General features: G+C 45.2%; 1 protein-coding gene across 1 annotated transcript; it reads left to right on the forward strand.

The window, feature by feature from the left end:
* Positions 1–2,556: 2,556 nt before the first annotated feature.
* T265_02511 (hypothetical protein) lies at positions 2,557–19,131 on the forward strand (the record flags this gene model as incomplete). The annotated part of the gene is made up of 4 exons (XM_009166774.1): positions 2,557–2,586; positions 3,232–3,419; positions 10,107–10,598; positions 18,724–19,131. 3 exons carry the CDS (start codon positions 3,243–3,245, stop codon positions 19,129–19,131), a joined length of 1,077 nt encoding a protein of 358 aa, XP_009165038.1.
* Between the last annotated feature and the right edge of the window lie 826 nt (positions 19,132–19,957).

The following is a 19,957-nucleotide window of genomic DNA, read 5'->3' on the forward strand; positions in this document are numbered from 1 at the left end:
ACTGTAGTCACATGAGTTGCCAGAAAATGAACGCGCAGGTAACAGCCAAGCTGATGACCATTTGAGGTCGCTTGGGAGTATCGAATAAAAATTTGGTAAAAATGGACAACGTATTTCCTATGCTACAGCGGTCAATCTTGGGACAGTGCTCCTGAGATATTAGTGTTTGGTACATATCTTCATGTTAAACGACGAAAACAAATATTTCTCACAGGATTACACCGAATTCCTCTCTGGTCACTGCAATTATTGGCCTGCATCCCGTACTCCCACTCGAGCATCTAGCTGTGCCGGAAGACCTACTGGTTGGGACGTTTCGACCTATGAGCATCGCACAGGATGGCTGTTGGTGACGTTTCTAAAGTGAACCATCCCGCGCTGTGCATGTATGGCGCATGTGCGAATGATCTACAATGGTCTTCAGATATTGAACAAAGCCAGGGGCGGTTCACCGGAAGCGTATCAAGGATTGACGAAATTAATGTCGGTGTTATCTGACGGCTGGTTGCTTGCTCAACCGAATCGCCAGGGCGGTCCAAGTGGTGGAATTTGTCGACCGCGTTTGAAGATGGTTTGCAAAATTGCGCGTTTTAGTGGGACGTACGTGCATGTAAATAACCTGGCGTGCATGAAAATTCCTAGGCGAACACAGCTTTGCAGCCAGAAATTGCGCTATTAGTTGATCCACGGCGAGTACTTCAATTTAGTGCTGCCTACGCAGCCTATCATTGGGCATGCTGAACAACTCCCGCAAACGAACCAAATGGTCGCTTTCCGCAAAGGCCTGCGCGAACGGTCATCCTATTCGCATGCCAGCCGTCACAAGGAAGGCGTACGTCTTGTACATGTGCTGTAATATTCAGGCCTCCTGAGGAAATTTACTCAGTTATTAGTGCCGTCCCATGCATGGCTTTAAGGCTTAATGCATATGTAAACTTCGAGACAGATCTTGTCTTGTACATGTGCCGTAATATTCAGGCCTACTGAGGAAATTTACCCAGTTATTAGTGCCGTCCCATGCATAGCTTTAAGGCCTAATGCATATGTAAACTTCGAGACAGATCTGTATATTTAATGTGGGAAGACATACATGGCTTGAGGGACCATCACCGGATTCCCCCTTCAATATTTGGCCACACTTGCGAAAGTTCGCAAGGACCGATGACATACCATCTATTTAATTAGTTAAGGCATGAACAACGAACTAAGAGCAGATTTCAGCTCAGGACGCGTTGGCTGTAGACACCTTGGCTGGTCAGCATCTTCCCGAATTTATTTGCTGCATAATGCAGCTCCTCCGATATGTGATTCAGTACTTCAGCAGGGAAACATAATCCTTTAGTTTGTCAAAAGGGAGCCGTTGGACTGCGGTTACCTCGACAAAATGGAGCCTGTTTGACGAATCCCTTAAAGAAGACACTCACCGTCAAGGGAGGAACTGGAACCTCGCCGGGCGCCTGACACAGTGGAGCATAGGGTGTCTGTCATTTTGATTGATTCATATGTAAGTATTGGTGATGTACAACCTTGCTTACTGGGCTTTGGGTCATGAGCTTTGTTTCTGTTTTCCATCCACAGAAATTGTCGTGAGCACCTGCCTTCCGGGAATCACTGTCCCCTGGTGCTCCCATAGCGTGTATATTACAACGGTGTGCTCTCTGACATGAAATTCCCCAGTCTTACTAGCTGCGACCGAGTTGCATGCCTTAGCATTTCTGGCGGCAGACCTGCTTCAGCGATACATTTTTCAGACAAATATCACCGGTTGTTGCTCCTTTCTGAGTTTCATTGGAAAATCGCATTTATTTTCCACGTACTCTCAGAGAATTTCAAGTGCGTTGAAGGAAGAAACGTGGGTTTGCTCAATTCTCCGCGAAGTCTGCCACCCCTTTAGCAGACAGGTAGCGCTGAGTACTGTCATTTGCTAAGAATAAGGATTCCGCCCCCATGGTCTGCCACGAGTAAGTTTAAACAAATATTAACAAAACTAATGTGTGACGATTTTCGGTTTTCGAATTTATACCATCAAATACCAATGCTGTATGCAAAGTTACCTTCGTTCAAATAATGTTTTCAACCTGATAAGACGTTTCTCACATGCAAAATTGTGTGTGATAATTTTGTGTAATGTATTCGAACCAAATGACACATCACAACTCAGCACAGGGTAAACGTAAATAAATTTTAGCAATCTAAGAACAAGACCGAACCAGTTTCATGGGTTCCTGGTCCCTTACTCCTGGGTCAGGGATATTAACTGTCATGGGGATTAGCTGCATGGAATGACCTTCCTCCGACGGTTGTCCATAATCCTTCTAGAATCCAGTTCAAGGCACTACTAGACATTTATTTATGCGAGTCCTCGCGCTGGCAAGCATACTGCCCCGCAGTGAGAACGTAAAGAACAGTGCTACACCCTTTCTTCACTTGTGCCTTTCAGGTGAGCGACAGCTGCTGAAAGACAAGAACAAAACCATACCGGGAATCTCAGGCAAAAGCCTCGATCCTGTGTACCAATCCGTGAATGGCAGCACCCTTGACCTTGACAATTTGGCGCTCGCGAATGGGCTATAAAGCCGGGAGCTTGTGAGTTTGGTATGCCCTCGTTTCGCTCTGTCAGTCGTTCGTTTTTGTCGGGTTGCAATGTCCTCCTTGTCGCGTTCGGTGATTAAGACCAGTAAAGCACCGACAGCAATAGGTCCTTACAGGTAGGGATGATAATTGTCCTTTTGGAAAATGTAAGCCAGGGTATTTCAGTCAACAATACAGTGTACGTTTCGGGGCAACTGGGCTTGGATCCGGACACAATGAACTTTGTGTCAGATGAAGTGGAGGCGCAAACACGTCAGTCCATTCGTAATATAAGCGCCATACTTGAGGCAGTTGGGTTGACTTTAAACAACGTCGTCAAGACGACCGTACTTTTAGCAGATATGGATGATTTCGCCAAGGTGAACGCGGTGTATGCAGAATGTAAGCAGTGCCCTGAATAACTGATGTATCAATAGACTTTCAAAATCCATACCCCGCCAGGGCTGCATTTCAGGTAGCCTGTCTGCCGAAGGTATGTCGTTCATTAAGGTAACGTGGTGCTCATTTTCTTAGTCTGCCAAAGTTGAAATCGAAGCCGTTGCTGTTGCTGGAGGTGTAGAAACTTCTTAAAGAAGCTCGCGACTTTATTTCGTAAATATAACCCATAGTACCTCATAAGCATTGCTTTTGGTTTTTCAGCTGACTTCAGGATGGATACCTCCATGAAGGGTGCCAAAGCACGATGGAAGGTTCTGGCGAGCGCTGTTTTAGGTTACCGCAGCCTTGAAGCAATTAGCGAGGAACATCACATATCTGGCAAAATGTCTCTTAAGCTGTTCAAAACATCCCCTCTATTGGTGTGCCCTGACACCGACTCTACTAAAACTGTGAGTCACTGCATTGACTATTCAGTTTCGCACTTGTATATCCTGTACAGTCACTCATCTGTGAATTTCAGGTAGTTCCGAACCATCGTATAACTAAAACGCGCTGCTGGTGGTGGGGTTTGTCAGCTATCTGTTATGGGGACATGCAGTTTTGTTTCCAAAGTGATCGGGTTTCAAACGCTTCTGCGGCGTGTCATGACGTCTTCAGAAGCCCTGCGTTCACTCCATGCTGAGGTTTTGTACACTGGATTGTTAAGAACGACTTTATGATGCCGGAAGTACCCAAACTAGTAGCCGGGAGTTCGCGGGTTTGAAACTCTCTAGGGTTTCGTGAGACGCGCACTGCTCGTGTTCCCCGAATAAGGATATAACAGCTGTACAGTGTTCCTCGGCTTTTCAGTATAGACGCTTCAAATACAGAACGAAATCCCAACTGAAGATTCTCAAAATTCCTTACATCAACAATCATCTAAAACAACTTATCACAAACAATGTGCTCGGGAGCTCACCACCATCGACAGTACAACATCAGTGTTCAGCGCCGCTGTTTCACTGCCGTACAACCGTGATTTAATTGAAAGCCTTATTGTGAAGAAAAGAAGGGGAAGGGACTTAGTGCTGGCTTACTACAATCATTGCGAGGTGCCTACACCTACAAACACGCATTCAGGCAATCTGGATAGAAACTGACAACGAGATCGCCACTGGAATCTGCTAGAAGCAATATCTCGCTCGAGAGCTACGAAATGTCACAGAAGAATGATCGAAACGGTATACCTATGATGGGGAGTCTTTTTAGGATCTGGTCAGATGTTTCAAGTAGCCGTTGGAGCATAGTAGTAATAGTCGTTCAGCTGTAACACCCTTCAGTTGCCTAGTTGCCATGCCACCAGAAGGAAGCACAAGGGCTGGGATACTGTCAGGTTGCTCAAACCTAGACAGGGAAAGTCGAGAGAGAGGCCCGGTTGGAACCATGGACTTTCCCATCATTAAATTCGCTGTCTAACCACTGAGCCACGAGTCGATATGCACATACCAGGGGTGAGTACCCTATGATAATTTTTGAACTTGAGATCGCTCAGTGGTTAAGACGCGAACTTACTGATCGCAAGTCAATTGCTTGAATCTAAACTCTACAGCTCGACTGCTTCTGCCAGAGCGTGAGCGGTGAGACAATGTCTCAGCTCTCACGCCTCGTTCGGTTGACATGGTAGCTAGGCCAAAGAAGGATGCTATAGCTGAATGATTTTCATTGATTGGATACCGATGAACGATCAGAGGTGAAAATTAGACGTTGTGGTGTAAAGTCCCAATAAGCTTAGATGCATATCCAAAAAGGGTCCAGTGGACATCCAACCGTGGTCTTCCATATTGGTCATGAAAAACAAATTGATTGTATGGAATCTGAAAACGGCCGACTAAATGTTTACTCTGTATTTCTCCAATTGAGATCCCTCGAATTCAGAAACATAACTCTCGCGTGCGGCCAGCACGAGCTTGCGTCTTAAGCATACGTCGTCCGAAATTCCGTACCATATGTGTTGCACTTTCCTCAAGAGCTTGGATTTCGTGAATATCTTCGGGAGTAACGTCGCAAGATAGATGGAAATCACAAACTCTATGGATGTGCTGTTATCCCTTGAGAAACAGCCCGTCTTCAAGGGGTGTGTGTTGAAGGCATCACTGTAGCTGGATAGTTAGCACAAAACAGCTGGTGTTGTCTGATCAATAAGCTAGAAGCCGTTTCTCTTTCAGTCCCTTGACTGACTTAAAGATTCAAGCTTCAGTTATCACTTTCAATTTATTCTTTTTCCGCAACCAACTTTATCTACTCGGGTGCTCCAGCACATCGGTCGATCTAATGTGGTCTTTCCCCTAGGCAGTGCTTTTATCACGCACGTTGAAATAGTGTGCCAAGTTTCTTCCCGGGTCTATCAGTGAGGTTAGCAAATTGTAGCCAGCCCATTGTGACAGGGCCCACTAAAACTAGGCCGGGCGATGGCAAGTTTGACCTTAATCGTGCGACAGCTGCAGGCACTCTCGGGAGGCTTGAGGGGAGCGTATAAATCTTACCTACTCTGTTGATTAGAAAGCAGACCAGTGATGGATAACACTGACCTTAGTGACCTTTTCGTACAATCACTGCTGCCTCACGTAAATCCGCAACTGATAGAGACCACTTCAGCCGAAGCTGTTTTCAAGAGGATATTGCTCCAGCATGCTGAGATGGAAATTTAGGTACATAAAAAATAAACATTCGGAAGTCGGCGGATCCGTCCCAGGGGTACCTTTATCCTGCCGAAGAAAATTCCAACGAACTACTTCGTTTAAAATAGCTGGATCAATGCACGTACAAGAATAGATCAATGAACTTCCTGGATGAGTGCGACATGGTCCGTCGCACTTTATGTATGCCTTTATCTCAGCAAACTAATTGTAGGTGTTACGAGTTCGTTTATCATCAAGGTTATGCAAGTACCAGCATCATATACAGGGTCGGTATATGATGCTACCTGTTCCGGAAGATTCTTAAAAGGAGTCCTTTATGAGGGACGGTGTAACGTCAGAGTTCATTCAGATTAAGTGGCAGGACGATTTAAAAAACGAGGTGCTTGAAGTGTTATTTCCAGATTAGGCGCTTCTGCGTTTAGTGAATATATCAGCTGAACGACTAGGTTTTTTAATTGCATGTCCCCTAGTAGCCGGACATTACCTGGGCAACACACTCGCCATCAACGAGCCGTTTGTGTTCAGCCGAGGAAGTATAGTCGTTCTCTTTAAGAGACACTACTCATAAGGTTGCTGAACATTGCTGAGGGCCCTAGACTAGTTTGGCTTTTCGGACTCATCAGCTAGGTGTAGTCCCTATGTTACCACCAAGCTTAAGTTCTACCTAAACCCCAAACTGTACACAGTTGGTGAAATGCGCTCGTTTGCAAGTGAAGTGGCGTGTTCTATCAAGCATACGCACTGTGAACTCTCAAATATCGTACCAGTTGAAAAACTAGGTGGTCTTTGTACAACACATTCAGTTGAAGAATATCGTAAACGAGAGATGCCGTTAAACTTCAGTTCAATCTGCTGTTAACACCGACGAGGTGGCTTTACTTTGCACATCTCTCCGAGTCGGTCTCTAAACAAGGCGAGATTTCGGCATCATTATGGCCGAAGTTACATTACATTGATTTATTGACCACAGTATCCAAATCGCCAACAGGGCTCGTCCCTATTTTTTTGCTCCTGTTAGGGAATCAACAAAGGAGCGCTTTGTGCCGAAGTTACAGTGAATGTTGACCCATTACTCACCACATGTTCCATGTATGGAATACCGGACGCCCATGAGGCCACTCATACCCAAAGCATAGCTACGTCTTAACTGCATTCGACATGCGCGACAATTGAGTTTCATGATTACAGTGTTCCTATGCTATGCGTCAGCTGTGAGTACAATAGTGTATTTGTACTGACTGAATGGTGGTACTCCCGTATGTATTGTTGTAAGTGGATAGAAAAATCACTCATGCCTACAAAAATGTTGTTACAAGGACCAGATTTTCCGTGGTCCCGTTGATTCAAGTGACTTCCTTCGCATTTATGCGTTATTCGAGAAGCCGTGAATACTTCTGAAAATTTTGTCGACTACTCAATGGTTTACCCCGACAGTTTTCCGGGTCCCAGTTTATATTAGCGGTCTCATGAATTGCGATACCTAATTGAATGTGTTCATTGTTCGTTCGTTCAGCTGCAACACCCTTCCGGCGACTATCTGCTGTACTAACTGGAGGAAACACGAGGGTTGGGATACTGCCAGGCTGCCCAAACCTAGACGGGGGAAGTCAAGATGCAGAGGTCGGGTTTGAACCACGGACCTTCCGATCAGTAAATCCGCGCTCTAACCATTGGGCCATTTCGTGTATCCTGGATTCGGATTCACCACCAATGTTGCATAGACAGCTTACATCATAACAGACTAACATGAACTATGTACTGTTGACTGGCATCCGACGCAGATTTGTCAGTTAGCAGCGGTTGGATCAATGGGTGTTTGGGCATATTTGTAACACGCTTTTTGCACAGAGCCGAATGCGAGCCTGTATATCCGATAGATACCCGAAGGAATAAGATCGGCGACTAGCTGAAGTCCGTGTTCGCTTAAGCATGATGGCATAACAGTGAGCAGTAGCATTGCATCAAGCGCTGATAAACTGTTTTCATGTTCATTTCTGTACGTTTCAGTTTGACACCCACACAGTCTCATAGTCGGTGGGATGTGCTCAAGGTGAACCATGTTGGTTGTGATAGAGAAACGGACAGTACACTTTCAGTAGAAATTCGGGCCCTCCCGATTGATGGTACTTGGTGTCCCTAGTGAGACTTTGCTCCTGCAAATGAGTTCACGGGCTGGCTTGGATATTCCTTCGCAATCAAGCAGTTGGATAGTTGTGTAATTGTGCAGTATAAGCAAACATTAAGTTTAAGTCCCTAATATAAACTTTTGAGGATATGACAGGTTCTATTGCTTTGCCGCGTAAACGTGAGTCATCGATCACCCGAATTAATTCTGGTTAACTAGCAGAGTGTTCATTGAATTGGGCTTGGTCACATTTGCAGTCTATTTTTGCTGCGAAAGGAGCCTCCCCGGCCTCAATACGTTTACTTCGCCAGACTTCATGCGGTTGCTACAAAGCATCTAGTTAATTATCATCTAATAAATGTCTCATTTGCTTTATCGACTGACTGCATGGAAACGCCGACGATACATCCAGTTTCACTGTTACGAATACGATCTCTGAACTCAGGTTTGGCTTATCTAACGGCATCCATAGTGATATTTACAAGGTCCCGACTAGGTTTGCCGCAGTTTCCCTTCTCTGAATAAAAGCATCTTACTCGTATGGTAGGACGTGAACAAAAATTTCACAGGTCGATGAAGGAAATGCTCAAAATCCTTATCAACGTGTTGTTTGCACAAAGGCATCTGTATAGCAGCTGGCTACAATTTTCTCCGGGTTCGCTTAAGTTGACCCCCGTCCACGAAGAATTCTTGATCGGCTCTTGTAGACAGCTCCAAAGAGAGGTTTAGGGACCCAAGCACGGCGATCTGGACGGTCCTTTTTTGCTGAGGTACCTGTCCCCAAATGTTTCGCTCAGATACTGGCGTACACTCTAGGCGTAGTGTGGTGGAGTACTTACTGTTGGAATCAAACACCATTGATTTGATTCAGCTCCTCCGGATGTGGGGTTTCGACTGGTGTTTATGATAAGACAACAATAAATTATAATGAGACTTAACACTCACGTGATATTAAGGGAACAATTCGTCCTATGACTTTTAGGCAAAGAATACCAGCTGTTTGATGAATGCGATAGGACTGTAACGACGTGAATTGTCCAACTCAATACCAAGTTATGTGAAATTTGCCATTGGGATGAAAAACGGCATCATCGCTAAAGAGGAAACACTTCTCTATGGCTCAAAAACGAAACACAGGATTCCCTACAGCAGCTGCTCCACCGAAGTCCACTAGACCTTGGGATTTGATGCGTCTTTGTCATATCCTCTTGGTTGTTCGAGGTGTTCTATTAGTTGGAGCAAGTCCCCGTATGTTAACTAGGGATTTCCATCCGTTTCTTGAGGACCTTCGTATGCAGGATGATCGTCGGCGGAAATGCACGGCCTGTTTGTCCTCACCACGTCGTCTATGCTGCCAGTTCATCGGAAGTTCGTCACAAATTGCTCAGTGTACCTGACAAGGGGTCAATTAGAGTCCCCGATTAAAACCTTTGGCTCAAAAAAGGCAGCGATATTTGGCGGGAAACGCAATTACATTATCATTTTTATAGAATAAGTCGCCACACATTTTCCTGGCCCCAACATGGAGGGCCATTGTTCCAACCAGTGACCAACATGGTGTGAGAGACTGAGTGTCGAACAGACCCCCCACAGTATTGCTCAATGGGTCAGGGAAACACAAACCGTCACCATGGTGAGGTCCAGTCTATTCGTGACGGACATCTTAAGCCTTCGGGCAGCCGTCAGTAGATCGCTGTAATTAACCGAGTTTCACTGAGCCTTGCCACAGGTAGGTATTGCCAGGTATTGCCTGACCTTGTTGATGGACACATGAAAATGTGCATGTAAAACTGTGTTACAAGGTACACAGAGTTGTTTGCTCTGAGCAATCTGTTGGTCTTCGAGTTCTTCAGAGGCGCGTTTGGGTTGCTGGTGCTGGCAACTTTTTATAGAAAACATTTTTTCCGGCATTGCCACCTGGCCGGCTGCTACTGATAGGCTATTACATCCCCACGCCGATTGTTAGTGTACGAACACTTTTGGAAATTAAATTTAAAATGTGGCAATCAACCACTAAGAATGGGAGTTGTTCGTGAAGCTCGCGCAAGGTGACCTGGTTACGCATTCCTCGTCGGCTATGCTCTATCGAGTGCATGAGTCAGTGTGTGGGTCCGTTCCACGGGATTTCTGTTGACATTTTCAGTAAGTCCCTCTTGGTACAGCCTTTCACTTGACTTAGGTCTCACAATCTGTCTGTATTTCGGATTCAACGAAAGAACAATTTGATGCTTTTCCTCTCTTCATTTACACCTATTTCTTGTGTATGCTCCCTGCGTTGAGACAGCCATTCTACTGGTCAGATTATTTCGTGGTTATTTTTATCTTCTTAACAGAATTTAAGCTCCAGTGATTGGATTGAACTGACGCCATATGATCCACAACAATCCAGGATCCAATGTACATCAAGAACATTGCGCCTAAATATAGGCAGGTCTTTGTATTGGGCCGATGAGAGTGCGCGCCATCTGAAGGAGCGGCTTCGCATTCTTTCTGGCTTTGATAACACGGGGAATGTTCGTTTGTGGTTGAGCGAGCTTCTTTTGGCACACGTCTTCTTGGTGCCTCATTTCTATCCGGTTTTATGGAGTCGTCTGAATGTATCTGTGGGACGCGTATGCGAACTGGGTGCTGGTATGTCCGGTGCGGTTGGCTTGAGTGTTTCACTCTCCCCTTCATCACTGAAACCACACTACATATTGCTATCTGATGGCAACGATCGATGCGTGAAGAACCTCATGAGGGTGGTCCGATATCATTTGGGGCGACTCGACAGGCTGGACACAAGTACTGAGTTCGAAGTCGCGAAATTGGTTTGGCCAAATCAGGTAAACCGGTGTTGTTTTTATGTCTGGCCGTGTGTCTCAGATTTTATATGTCATGTGGATAATTATGGTTCACTGTGCAAAACAGTTGCATAGCTACCCGTTCTATGTGCATGATAGTTTCGCTGGTGTTTTCTTGAGGTACGTTGCTATATGGTGACTGTCACCTTGCGATCATACGGGTAGGCCTATGGCCACGTGTTAATTGTCAACTACTGCCTTCATTGCGTAGCTATCTACCCTTGTTTTCCCAGATCGTCAGTGGACAAGTGTGGCAGCTGTAACCACTGTACAGCATGTACGCTATTTATAGCTGGTGATGAAGTGCGAAATCCGCCTTTTCGGATTGATAGCCCTTGCGAGCTTGAGGTGCTTGATCACTCGTATCGTCTACACCCGAGCGTATGCTGTGCAAGCTTAACGCTGAATTAACCGAGATACCACTGTTCCTATCACTGTGTGAAGAATGCAACTGTTAGTTAAGGTGACCTCGGGTGTCGATGCTGATCGCCTGAAACTACGATTAGTTTTCGCACTACGTCGGTGGAACTTGGTGACCTTGAGCCGATGCTGTTAGGATCACCCATGATCAACTCGCCGAAACTTTCCTCCTTGTGGAGGCTAAATTTAGAATAGATAAGCTCACTCGTTTTGAGGGAATATTGAGATGTTTGCCAGTTGACCTCAGTTTCCCGTCTTCCAGCCGTCTGCGCGGGACATTGATTTCTGTCAAGATAAGGAAACATTCTGGCCTTTCGGGATAATAGTAGTTCGAGACAGCTCAGTGGTTATGGTACGCACTTACTGACCGGATGGTCTGTATTTCAAACCCACTTTGGTTTCTCGGCTGCTTATGCCTAAGCTTGTGTGACCTGAAAGTATCTCTGCCCTCGTGCTTCGTTCGGGTGCCCTAGACAGGGGAAGTCGAGAGGCAGGGGTCGGGTTTAAACCATGAACCTTCCGGTCAGTAAATCCGCGCTCTAACTACTGAGCTATCTACACCATACACGCACAGTTGTAGTCCGGAATATGCTTTGTAGCGATGGAAACAAGCAAATCGCAGTTAGATTGGCTCCTTTTTCAACGGTTGTGATGAACGGTTGAACTGGAGGTTCAGACATATTCTTGGCTATAAACCTCTCTAGATAATTGTTATTTCTGAGCCTCATTTCAAAGTGCAGTGTATCCGCAGAGTAGATCCGCCTGCGTCCTATTGTTACGCTGTAAATCGTGGTTCGCTTCTACCTCAGAGGCACAAAACAATGATTGCGTGTGCATTGTCCCGTCCACATGAGCTTTCTCTAGACAGAATTCTGAAGTGAATCAAACTGAACAGTCAGTAACTCTGCAGTGATTGAACTCCCTAGAGGATAGAACGCTTGTTTGAAAATGGACTTGTTGGAATGATGCACTCTGAGCCTTATTCAGGTGTGACCTGTACAAGCATCTTGAGTCACCGTAGCAACCATGCTGCATCCTTGAACGCTGTATCTCGCGCAGCAGTAACCACTGAAAGTCAATATTCATCCTAGTTTTGGCTAAATGTGCCCATGAGGCGCACTCCAGGGTGGGTAGTTCAGTCGATATCACTCGTGCACTCCATCTATCAATGCTAACAACGAGCTTAGATTGCAAAGTGAACGTACGCTTGTTTTGTTTGGTTGCTTCCGGTTGGTTTCCATCCGGTCATGTGGATAGGCCAACAGAGCAACTCACTGGTCGGTGAACAGTTGACTGAAAATTCGGTCGGGTGAACTTGACCGCATGACAAAGATTTCAAGCAGCTTACGAAAAATAAAGGCGATGCGTGAACAATTCAGGTATGAATGCTATTAGGAGAACCAGCTCCGAACGTAACTGCCAGTGGAATGACCGTTTTTCGTTGAGACAGATTTCATTGGTTGTTCTTCACTCGCCCTTGACAAATGAGTTGTATTCTTAGTATCACTTTCGACCGCTTGTACGCGACAGTGATCAATACAACGCATCAGGCGATCAAGCGGCTATCCAGGCTGGGGTTTACGGTAATTAGAAGGCATTATGGTACTGTGGTCTACAACATGCCAGTAGAGCAACCGAGAGCCGCTAACTATGGGGCGCTGGAATCATCAAGTAACGGTGCAGTGGAAGTAAAACGCATCATCAGTCGTTAGTGAGAGGAGGATCTGGCTGACATAGATGTCAATCAGTGCCGCTCAATAAACGCAAGTGTTCTCACTTAATTTGCCTCGGAAAACCACGCTTATGTTTTCTGAAAGATAACAAAGTTGTGTAATGTGCTAGGGAGGAGCGAATAACACTACATTTAATCATACGATAGAAGCTGATGACAACAAATTATCAACAAAAATAAACTGAATAGCGCTGGTAGTTTCTGCACAAGGGAAAAGCTTTGATTGGTTGCACTGGTGTACACTGCTATATTAGTTTACTTTATGCTTCTTGAGTCACTTACTGTTTTCGTGTATAACACCCTCTTGATGTATAGCTGACATGCTATCCGAATGAAGCACGTAGGCTGAGCTACTGCCAGATTGCCCAAGCATGGATATAAGCAGTCGAGATGCCCAACTCGGGTTCGAACCAGGGACATCCCGGTCAGTAAGTTCGCGCCTCCTGCGTACCAAAAAGACGTTTTTATAAATACAGAACACATCCTAGTGGACATTTCCGCACCAGTGCTTTTTTCACACTATCATAAGGCTGCGCGCATTGACTTATGCTCGGTATGGTTTCTTTAGCTACACGACCGAATTTACCAGTATTTTTTACGCAAAGCAACAAACAAACCTCACTCAGCTTTTTTTCATGATTGGTTGATAAAAGCGGTATATGATTGAACAAACAAAAAAACAGTCAACATACTAGGTAGTAAACAACATCATGTAAAAGGGGAACTCATGAACTGCTGACGTGGAAAATCAAGTACAGTAGCTCTTCCCAAGAGCCCACCCTCACGCAAAACAATTTCGTCCCGGACTCCGTGAGATTTGGGTGTTCAATTTGGGAGCATTTTTTCCTACCAGTAGTGACCAGGATGTAAAATTCGTGTTTTGGGTTTTCATACACCAAGTAGGCACATGAGTAGCCACATAAGTTTCTTCCAACGTGATTTATGTTTCCAACCGTGATTTTCAGCTATGTGGACCTTAACCATTACAGCAATCCTTCGGAAATATACTCCACTGTACTGAGAAGGTCAGTGTGGCATTCAGTGTCATCCTTGGTTAAATTCCGTTTTGGCAATCCACTGGGATGCAGAAACTTGGTAGCAAAGTCGAGCCTAACTTGAGAAACGCAGCACCATACGAAGACCATCTGTGTAGAACACAGTATCAATACCCCAAAGACAAGATTTATGGTTCGACCCGGCAAAATAAAGGCGAACCCCTCTAGAATGTCGTTGGTATTGGCCGACACTAATTGTCCAGAGGTTAGAAATGTGTACTGCAAATGCTGTACGCATACACATACCTTACTGTGATTCTGGCATCCATTTTGGTGGTGCTGAGCCAAACATTTTGAATTTTAGGCGTTTCCGAATGTTGGGGTGCACGTCGAAAATCCTCCACAAATTAGCATCAGACTGCTGAATGAAGTTGTTTACAATAGCACAGTATCCTGTCAATTGAGGATCTGACTCAACATTAGCGGATGTGGGACACTGCACAACCACATGAAACGTATCCATACCCAGCGTGGACAAACAAACTCGTGCTAACCACACAGGGATTGTGGGTCCATACACAGACACGGGTACGTGTGTCTGAATAAAAGCACAAGCCCGTTATCAATAAACGGAATTTGACCATCCTGGTTTGTTTAGATACATTTGTGAACGGCGATCCACAGATCCATTCTATTATGTGAGGATGCATGTGAACGATTTGATAATGACGATGCGGTAATGCCTGTCTTAAATTTACGGGCATGACGACTTAAATCGGCATTTCGATAAACAAAGCTGACTACCGATTGTTTATGTTATATCTGCTGATTCGTCAGTCTGTGGTATCTGCTGCTGACCCGCTCCAGTGCCTAATGCTGCAGAAAAAAGACTCACAGAAGGGAACACAATAGCTATATTCTAACAAAGCGGGTGCGAGAGCATGAGTGCGTGCGAGAGCAAAAGTTACAACGGCCCCACGCCATTTAATGGAGACTTTCTGACATTGATCCAGGCTGTCTGATAGGCGTTAGTGAACACCCGTCAACATGGATCGTGCCTCTATGAAATGCCCGAACGCAGATCACATTCGGTCGTGCTTCTGTGGCGTGCAAGAACACTCATCAGATTTTGCTGAATTGATTGATGACTGACTAGCCTGGATGCTTGCCGGCTTTCCTGTTGAGTTTTTAGTGGAGCAGTAGGTTCCGGGCGTTCTGAAGTTGCTTTCAGGAATCTGACCTTCCTGGTAGTTTACAAATATCCACGATATTAAATATACATTCGTCCACCACTCCGGTATCGTGAGGTTAATGTTGGAATTGATACGTCTAGAAAGGTCACTTCCCAACAAAAGAACACTCACTGACGTAACGTACCATCGCAAAAAAGGGAGGATGCGAAACTCGTACTTTGGGTTTTCATGTGCCTGAAAAATAGCGGCACTGACCTCACCAAGTGATTTAGGTCCCACATTGTACAGTACGAAACTTCTACAGTTTCCGTTTCTTTGAAGCTTGTGACGAGACCCTCGTTAGGGACCAAGCACTAAAAAAATGGAGCTTTGGTGAATCCTCGTCTTTACTCAGAACTTGGAACTGAAGTCCATATTGCAACATTGTAACAGCTACCCTTCCGTTTAATGACTCTACCAACCAATTTCACACTTGCACCTACTATCTCCATCCTATTTCGTCTGTACCGGACGATATCCCACATACTTACAGCCCCTATATAGTCCCTCTTTATGAGAAAGAGAGAAGGGGTAATTGTAGCGGTTACCCTTCCGATCAATTTCACACCTGCTTCTACTCTTCCCATCCTGTTTTGTCTGTCTCACAATCACGCGTCGGCATCGTGACATGAATACGACCGTGATGAACAACGTGTCAACTCCGGTTTCGTGGCCTTTTGAAGGACGCCTTGTAACCCTTCATCATTGTTTTGACGTTCGACCTTCGTTGCACCGACACGTAGATCATGACACAACACGGTTAACCACACACACATCCTGAAAAGACGCGCACGTCAGAACGCAGTTCCGCTCAGCTCACAACAGCCGGAACGACGCACGTGACACTCCCGTATTGGAGTCGCAGAGCGTCAAGTCCCTCTGGTTATCCGGATATCAACGTTAAAGTGTTAGTCAACTGGAAGCCATATCAACACGACCATTCCCCAAATTTTGACCTATTTGTGTTTTGGGATCGTATTTATGTAACCCAAGGTGCACCTAGCTTTTGTACTGTCCTCTGGGAAACACGCGTATAACCTTCTGCTTATCAACCGATTAGTTACAAACATGCACCTAATAATATCATGCTCCTCGATGTCTAAGGTTCCTTATAATTGTATTGACTCGACACTACTCTGGACAGTCGATACTGGATAAAGCATCCATAGTGGAATGAAGGTAATCACAGTAGATTCACGCTAAAACTTGGACTCAAACGCGAGTCTGTGATGTAATTCCAGTTAGCGGTTGTTATATGGTGGTGGCTTCCTAATGATGGCGGTGTCCATGGTCGTTGAAGAGTCCATACAGGGGTGTTCGTTGAATTGCAGGTGTTATAGAGGAGGGTCACTACTAATTCACTAGCTCCAGTACATGGTTGTATTATCAAAATTCGAGGCAACTACATTATAACTTATTCGTACAGTTGAAGCATGCCTCACGTAGGAAGACGGTCACTCAAATGAGACCACTTGGGTCGTTCCTCCTGATGGTGCTCGGAGGACTACTGCATTTTGACGCACAAAACGCGGATTTTTGTTTTTCATCGTTGAAAACTGGCGTCGCTGTCGACCATGATGAATCTATTGGCAGAGGTATTACTACTAAAATGAGGGTAATAGGCTTTCGTTTGTCGCGACAGAATGAGTTATTGTCGGTCAGGGTTTAGAAGCGATCTCCACCAATGTGGCACTACGGCTTGTAATTGTGAGTCACTGATGTCATGGGCTTCAACTCAGGACTCAAGCTGGCGATGAGGTGGAATATAGGTAGCTGGCTTGTGCCGACTGGTTGTTGGTTTCTTCGTCGCGGAAGTGACTGCAAGACATTCACGGTAGGATGAAGTAACAATCGCCTTCAAGTTTGTAAACATGCTTAGAAGAACTTTCCCGAAACGAAAGGGAGGACTAGATACAATGAACAAGACGAACATGATCTACAAACCTCAATGTGACGACTGCGACAAACACTGGCCAGACTAAACGAATACTTGCCACCAGAATACATGAACACAAGCTTGCTAGCGGAAGACAACCTAATGTCACTTGTTTCAGTTCACGAAGACGGAGGATTTCATTTCAATTGGGATGACGTCCAAATACTTGCTCAGACAAAACAAAACGGGAGCTGGAATTTGCCAGGGCGTAGTACAGAAATCGATCAACAAACTCGTCGACATCGACCCGATCACAGCGGCTACGAACGAATCCTTCACTTGAAGGGCTCGGGACCACACAAATAATCAAACAGCTTAACGACAATCAAACTAACAATCGAATTAAATAAAGCTACTAAAAATAGTTAATATGATAGCCCAATCAAGTGGAGCGGAACCAGACCACGGCAAAAAAGGAACAGGCCAATCACAACGAAAGGACAGAACTACCGAATTGTGAACACCCGAAGAGCAGACTAGATACACGGGAATAAGACCACAGTGCAACTCGGATCCCGAGCTGACCAACCTAATTACGCGGAAGCTATTTCCGGGACGAATAGTCACTAGTGACTAGATAATGTCTGGAATATCTAGATAATGTCTTCTGCACGGGCAGAATAAGGAAGTTTATCCAATGAACCGCACACTGACGATGTCACCCCGATTGGTGATGACCTTTGCCAAGCTCAGCGAATAGATCAACAACCAAGTAGGACCCAAAAACTTACCGCAGGAAACGATCAGTCGGTTGTTCAGAGTGTAATCGTAGGTCGTTTGCTCGGTAGGTTGTCTTATGTGCGCGATACAGTACATGTTCGGAAATCCGCAAGATGATGACAAAATAATGGGAGACTGGCGTCGAAACTAGAATTCGGATAACTGCCACGGAACATGACATAAATAGTCTACGGCGTCTAATTTTTTTTCGATAAGCAGTGGCAATTCTGTGCAACACTGCTTACGATTTAACCTAGCCTTATTTCCAACATGCTCTTCATTTTCAGTCCACCGAACAGCTGTCGATTCCCGATCACTTCCGGCATTCCTTTCAACTGGTCCTTGCTGCCGATTGTTTCTTCGATACCAGCAGCCATCGAGGTTTACTAATGACAATTGATCAGCTATTGGCGTGCGACTATCCGGCGACCTTTATAGCCTTAGCTCCGTTGCGGGGAAAAACACTACCTGCGTTTACGAGTCTAGCTCAAGCGAGTGGGACCTGGTTAGTTACCTGTCTGTCTCCGACTGATTACATATCATCTTCGTTGCTAACCTATCTCCTGGACAGTGTTCCTGTGGAGCAACATATTCTGTGGGATTCGATTCTAGGCCATCTGCTAGTATTAGAGAGAAAAATGAATGAGTGATCCGTCTTCCTTCACGATAGAGAAGTGTCTTCGCCTCGGCGCTGTACGACAACCTGTGTTGGAAATCAGGGGAATCCTGGGAAAGATCTCACACCGGCTACTGAACTTTATCCGAATTAGTAATGTGTAATTTTACTGATACGAAATAAACCGATCTCGTTGTTTCGGTTCAGTTTTGATATGTATACGCAATTTCTGAATTCGTGACAGACTACTTGAAGTGAGTTTAACCTAACTGAGCTGAGTGCAGTAGCGTGCGTGCCCCTAAGCCAGTCAATTTTACCTACACGAGTGCAGTTTTCCTGATGCGAGATCGATGATAAGACCGACGAAACGGTTCGTCCCATAACTGTACCATAAAACTCTACCGGTCTGAAAGACTTCATGTTTTCTTTCAGCTCACAGCTTACACGTAGGGGAAGATGACTCAGGTTTCTCCACGCATCATCAACATGTCTTGGGGCTCAATAACAGTGGAATCCACAGAGAATGGAAAAATCAATTCCAACGAGACTGTGACGTATCGAGATGCAAAATTATGGCCAGGGGGAAGCCGTGCTTGGGATTGGGCTGAAACGGGGACTGGTCATATGGGAGGGATCCAACCGACCGATGTGGATGAACTGATCGCATATAATCCAGATACGGTGGTGCTCACTCGTGGTGTCCTTTACGTGTTGCAAGTACCGGAGTCCACCCAGGCTTATGTCCGCGAAAAGCTACCTGGGGTGGAGCTGATTGTAGAGAACAGTCGGAGTGCCCTTACAACATATAACGCCAAAGTGGAGCAAGGTAAACGTGTGGCTGCTCTGATTCACACGACATGCTAACTGGATAACGGGTGGGCGCGGGTTACATTGATTTTTATCATCACTTTAAGAAAACTCTTGTGTCAAACATATTTGATTCTTTTCATTTTATGAGTGGTTACTTTTCTCGTCAAACGAGATTTTACTCTCTTAACTGTAAATGTACATTACATGTCACAATCGCTTTTTCTCAAACCCAGAGTAAGGAATGTAGGGAGATTTCATCCTGTAAATTAAGCCGATCCGTGCTGAAAACTGGTGTGCACTTTTTGGCCTTATCGGGGATCACCGGCAGTGTAACTCTCACGAAAGTCCCGGCTGATAGGTTGTGTTTGCGCATAAGGTGGTTCCTGAATATCAAACGGATCCGTTAGTGAATATTTACCCGACTTTGAGTGCCGCCATACCTTCAGAGTGTGAATTATCCACTTTTGTTTGATCCCACGATGTCCACTTGGACAACAGGCTGCTATAAATACGCAAAAGGAATACACTTAGATCCGCTTCATCTTCAGTCGTCTTCCTGTCGTTATCTGCAGAAGCCGCAATAGTTAGTTAATACGATCTATCGAACGTCTAGTCAGACACTGAAGGTAGTCACGGGAATCACGTGATACCAGTGACACGAAACCGGATGTCTGATCGCATAAATCGCGACCTAGTTTCGAGGAGACAGAATAATCCTGAAGGCCACGTGAGCAAAAGCCGTTCCATACGACGTCCACAGAATTGATATTCAGATGAAAAATCATACATTTGTGTTTCATTTTACATGAAAAATAAAAAATAAAAGATCCAAAACGACAAGATTAATACGTTGGTGCGTGTAAAGTAAGGCACCATCTTA

Source organism: Opisthorchis viverrini (assembly GCF_000715545.1).
Source record: "Opisthorchis viverrini unplaced genomic scaffold opera_v5_32, whole genome shotgun sequence".
NCBI lineage: Eukaryota > Metazoa > Platyhelminthes > Trematoda > Opisthorchiida > Opisthorchiidae > Opisthorchis > Opisthorchis viverrini.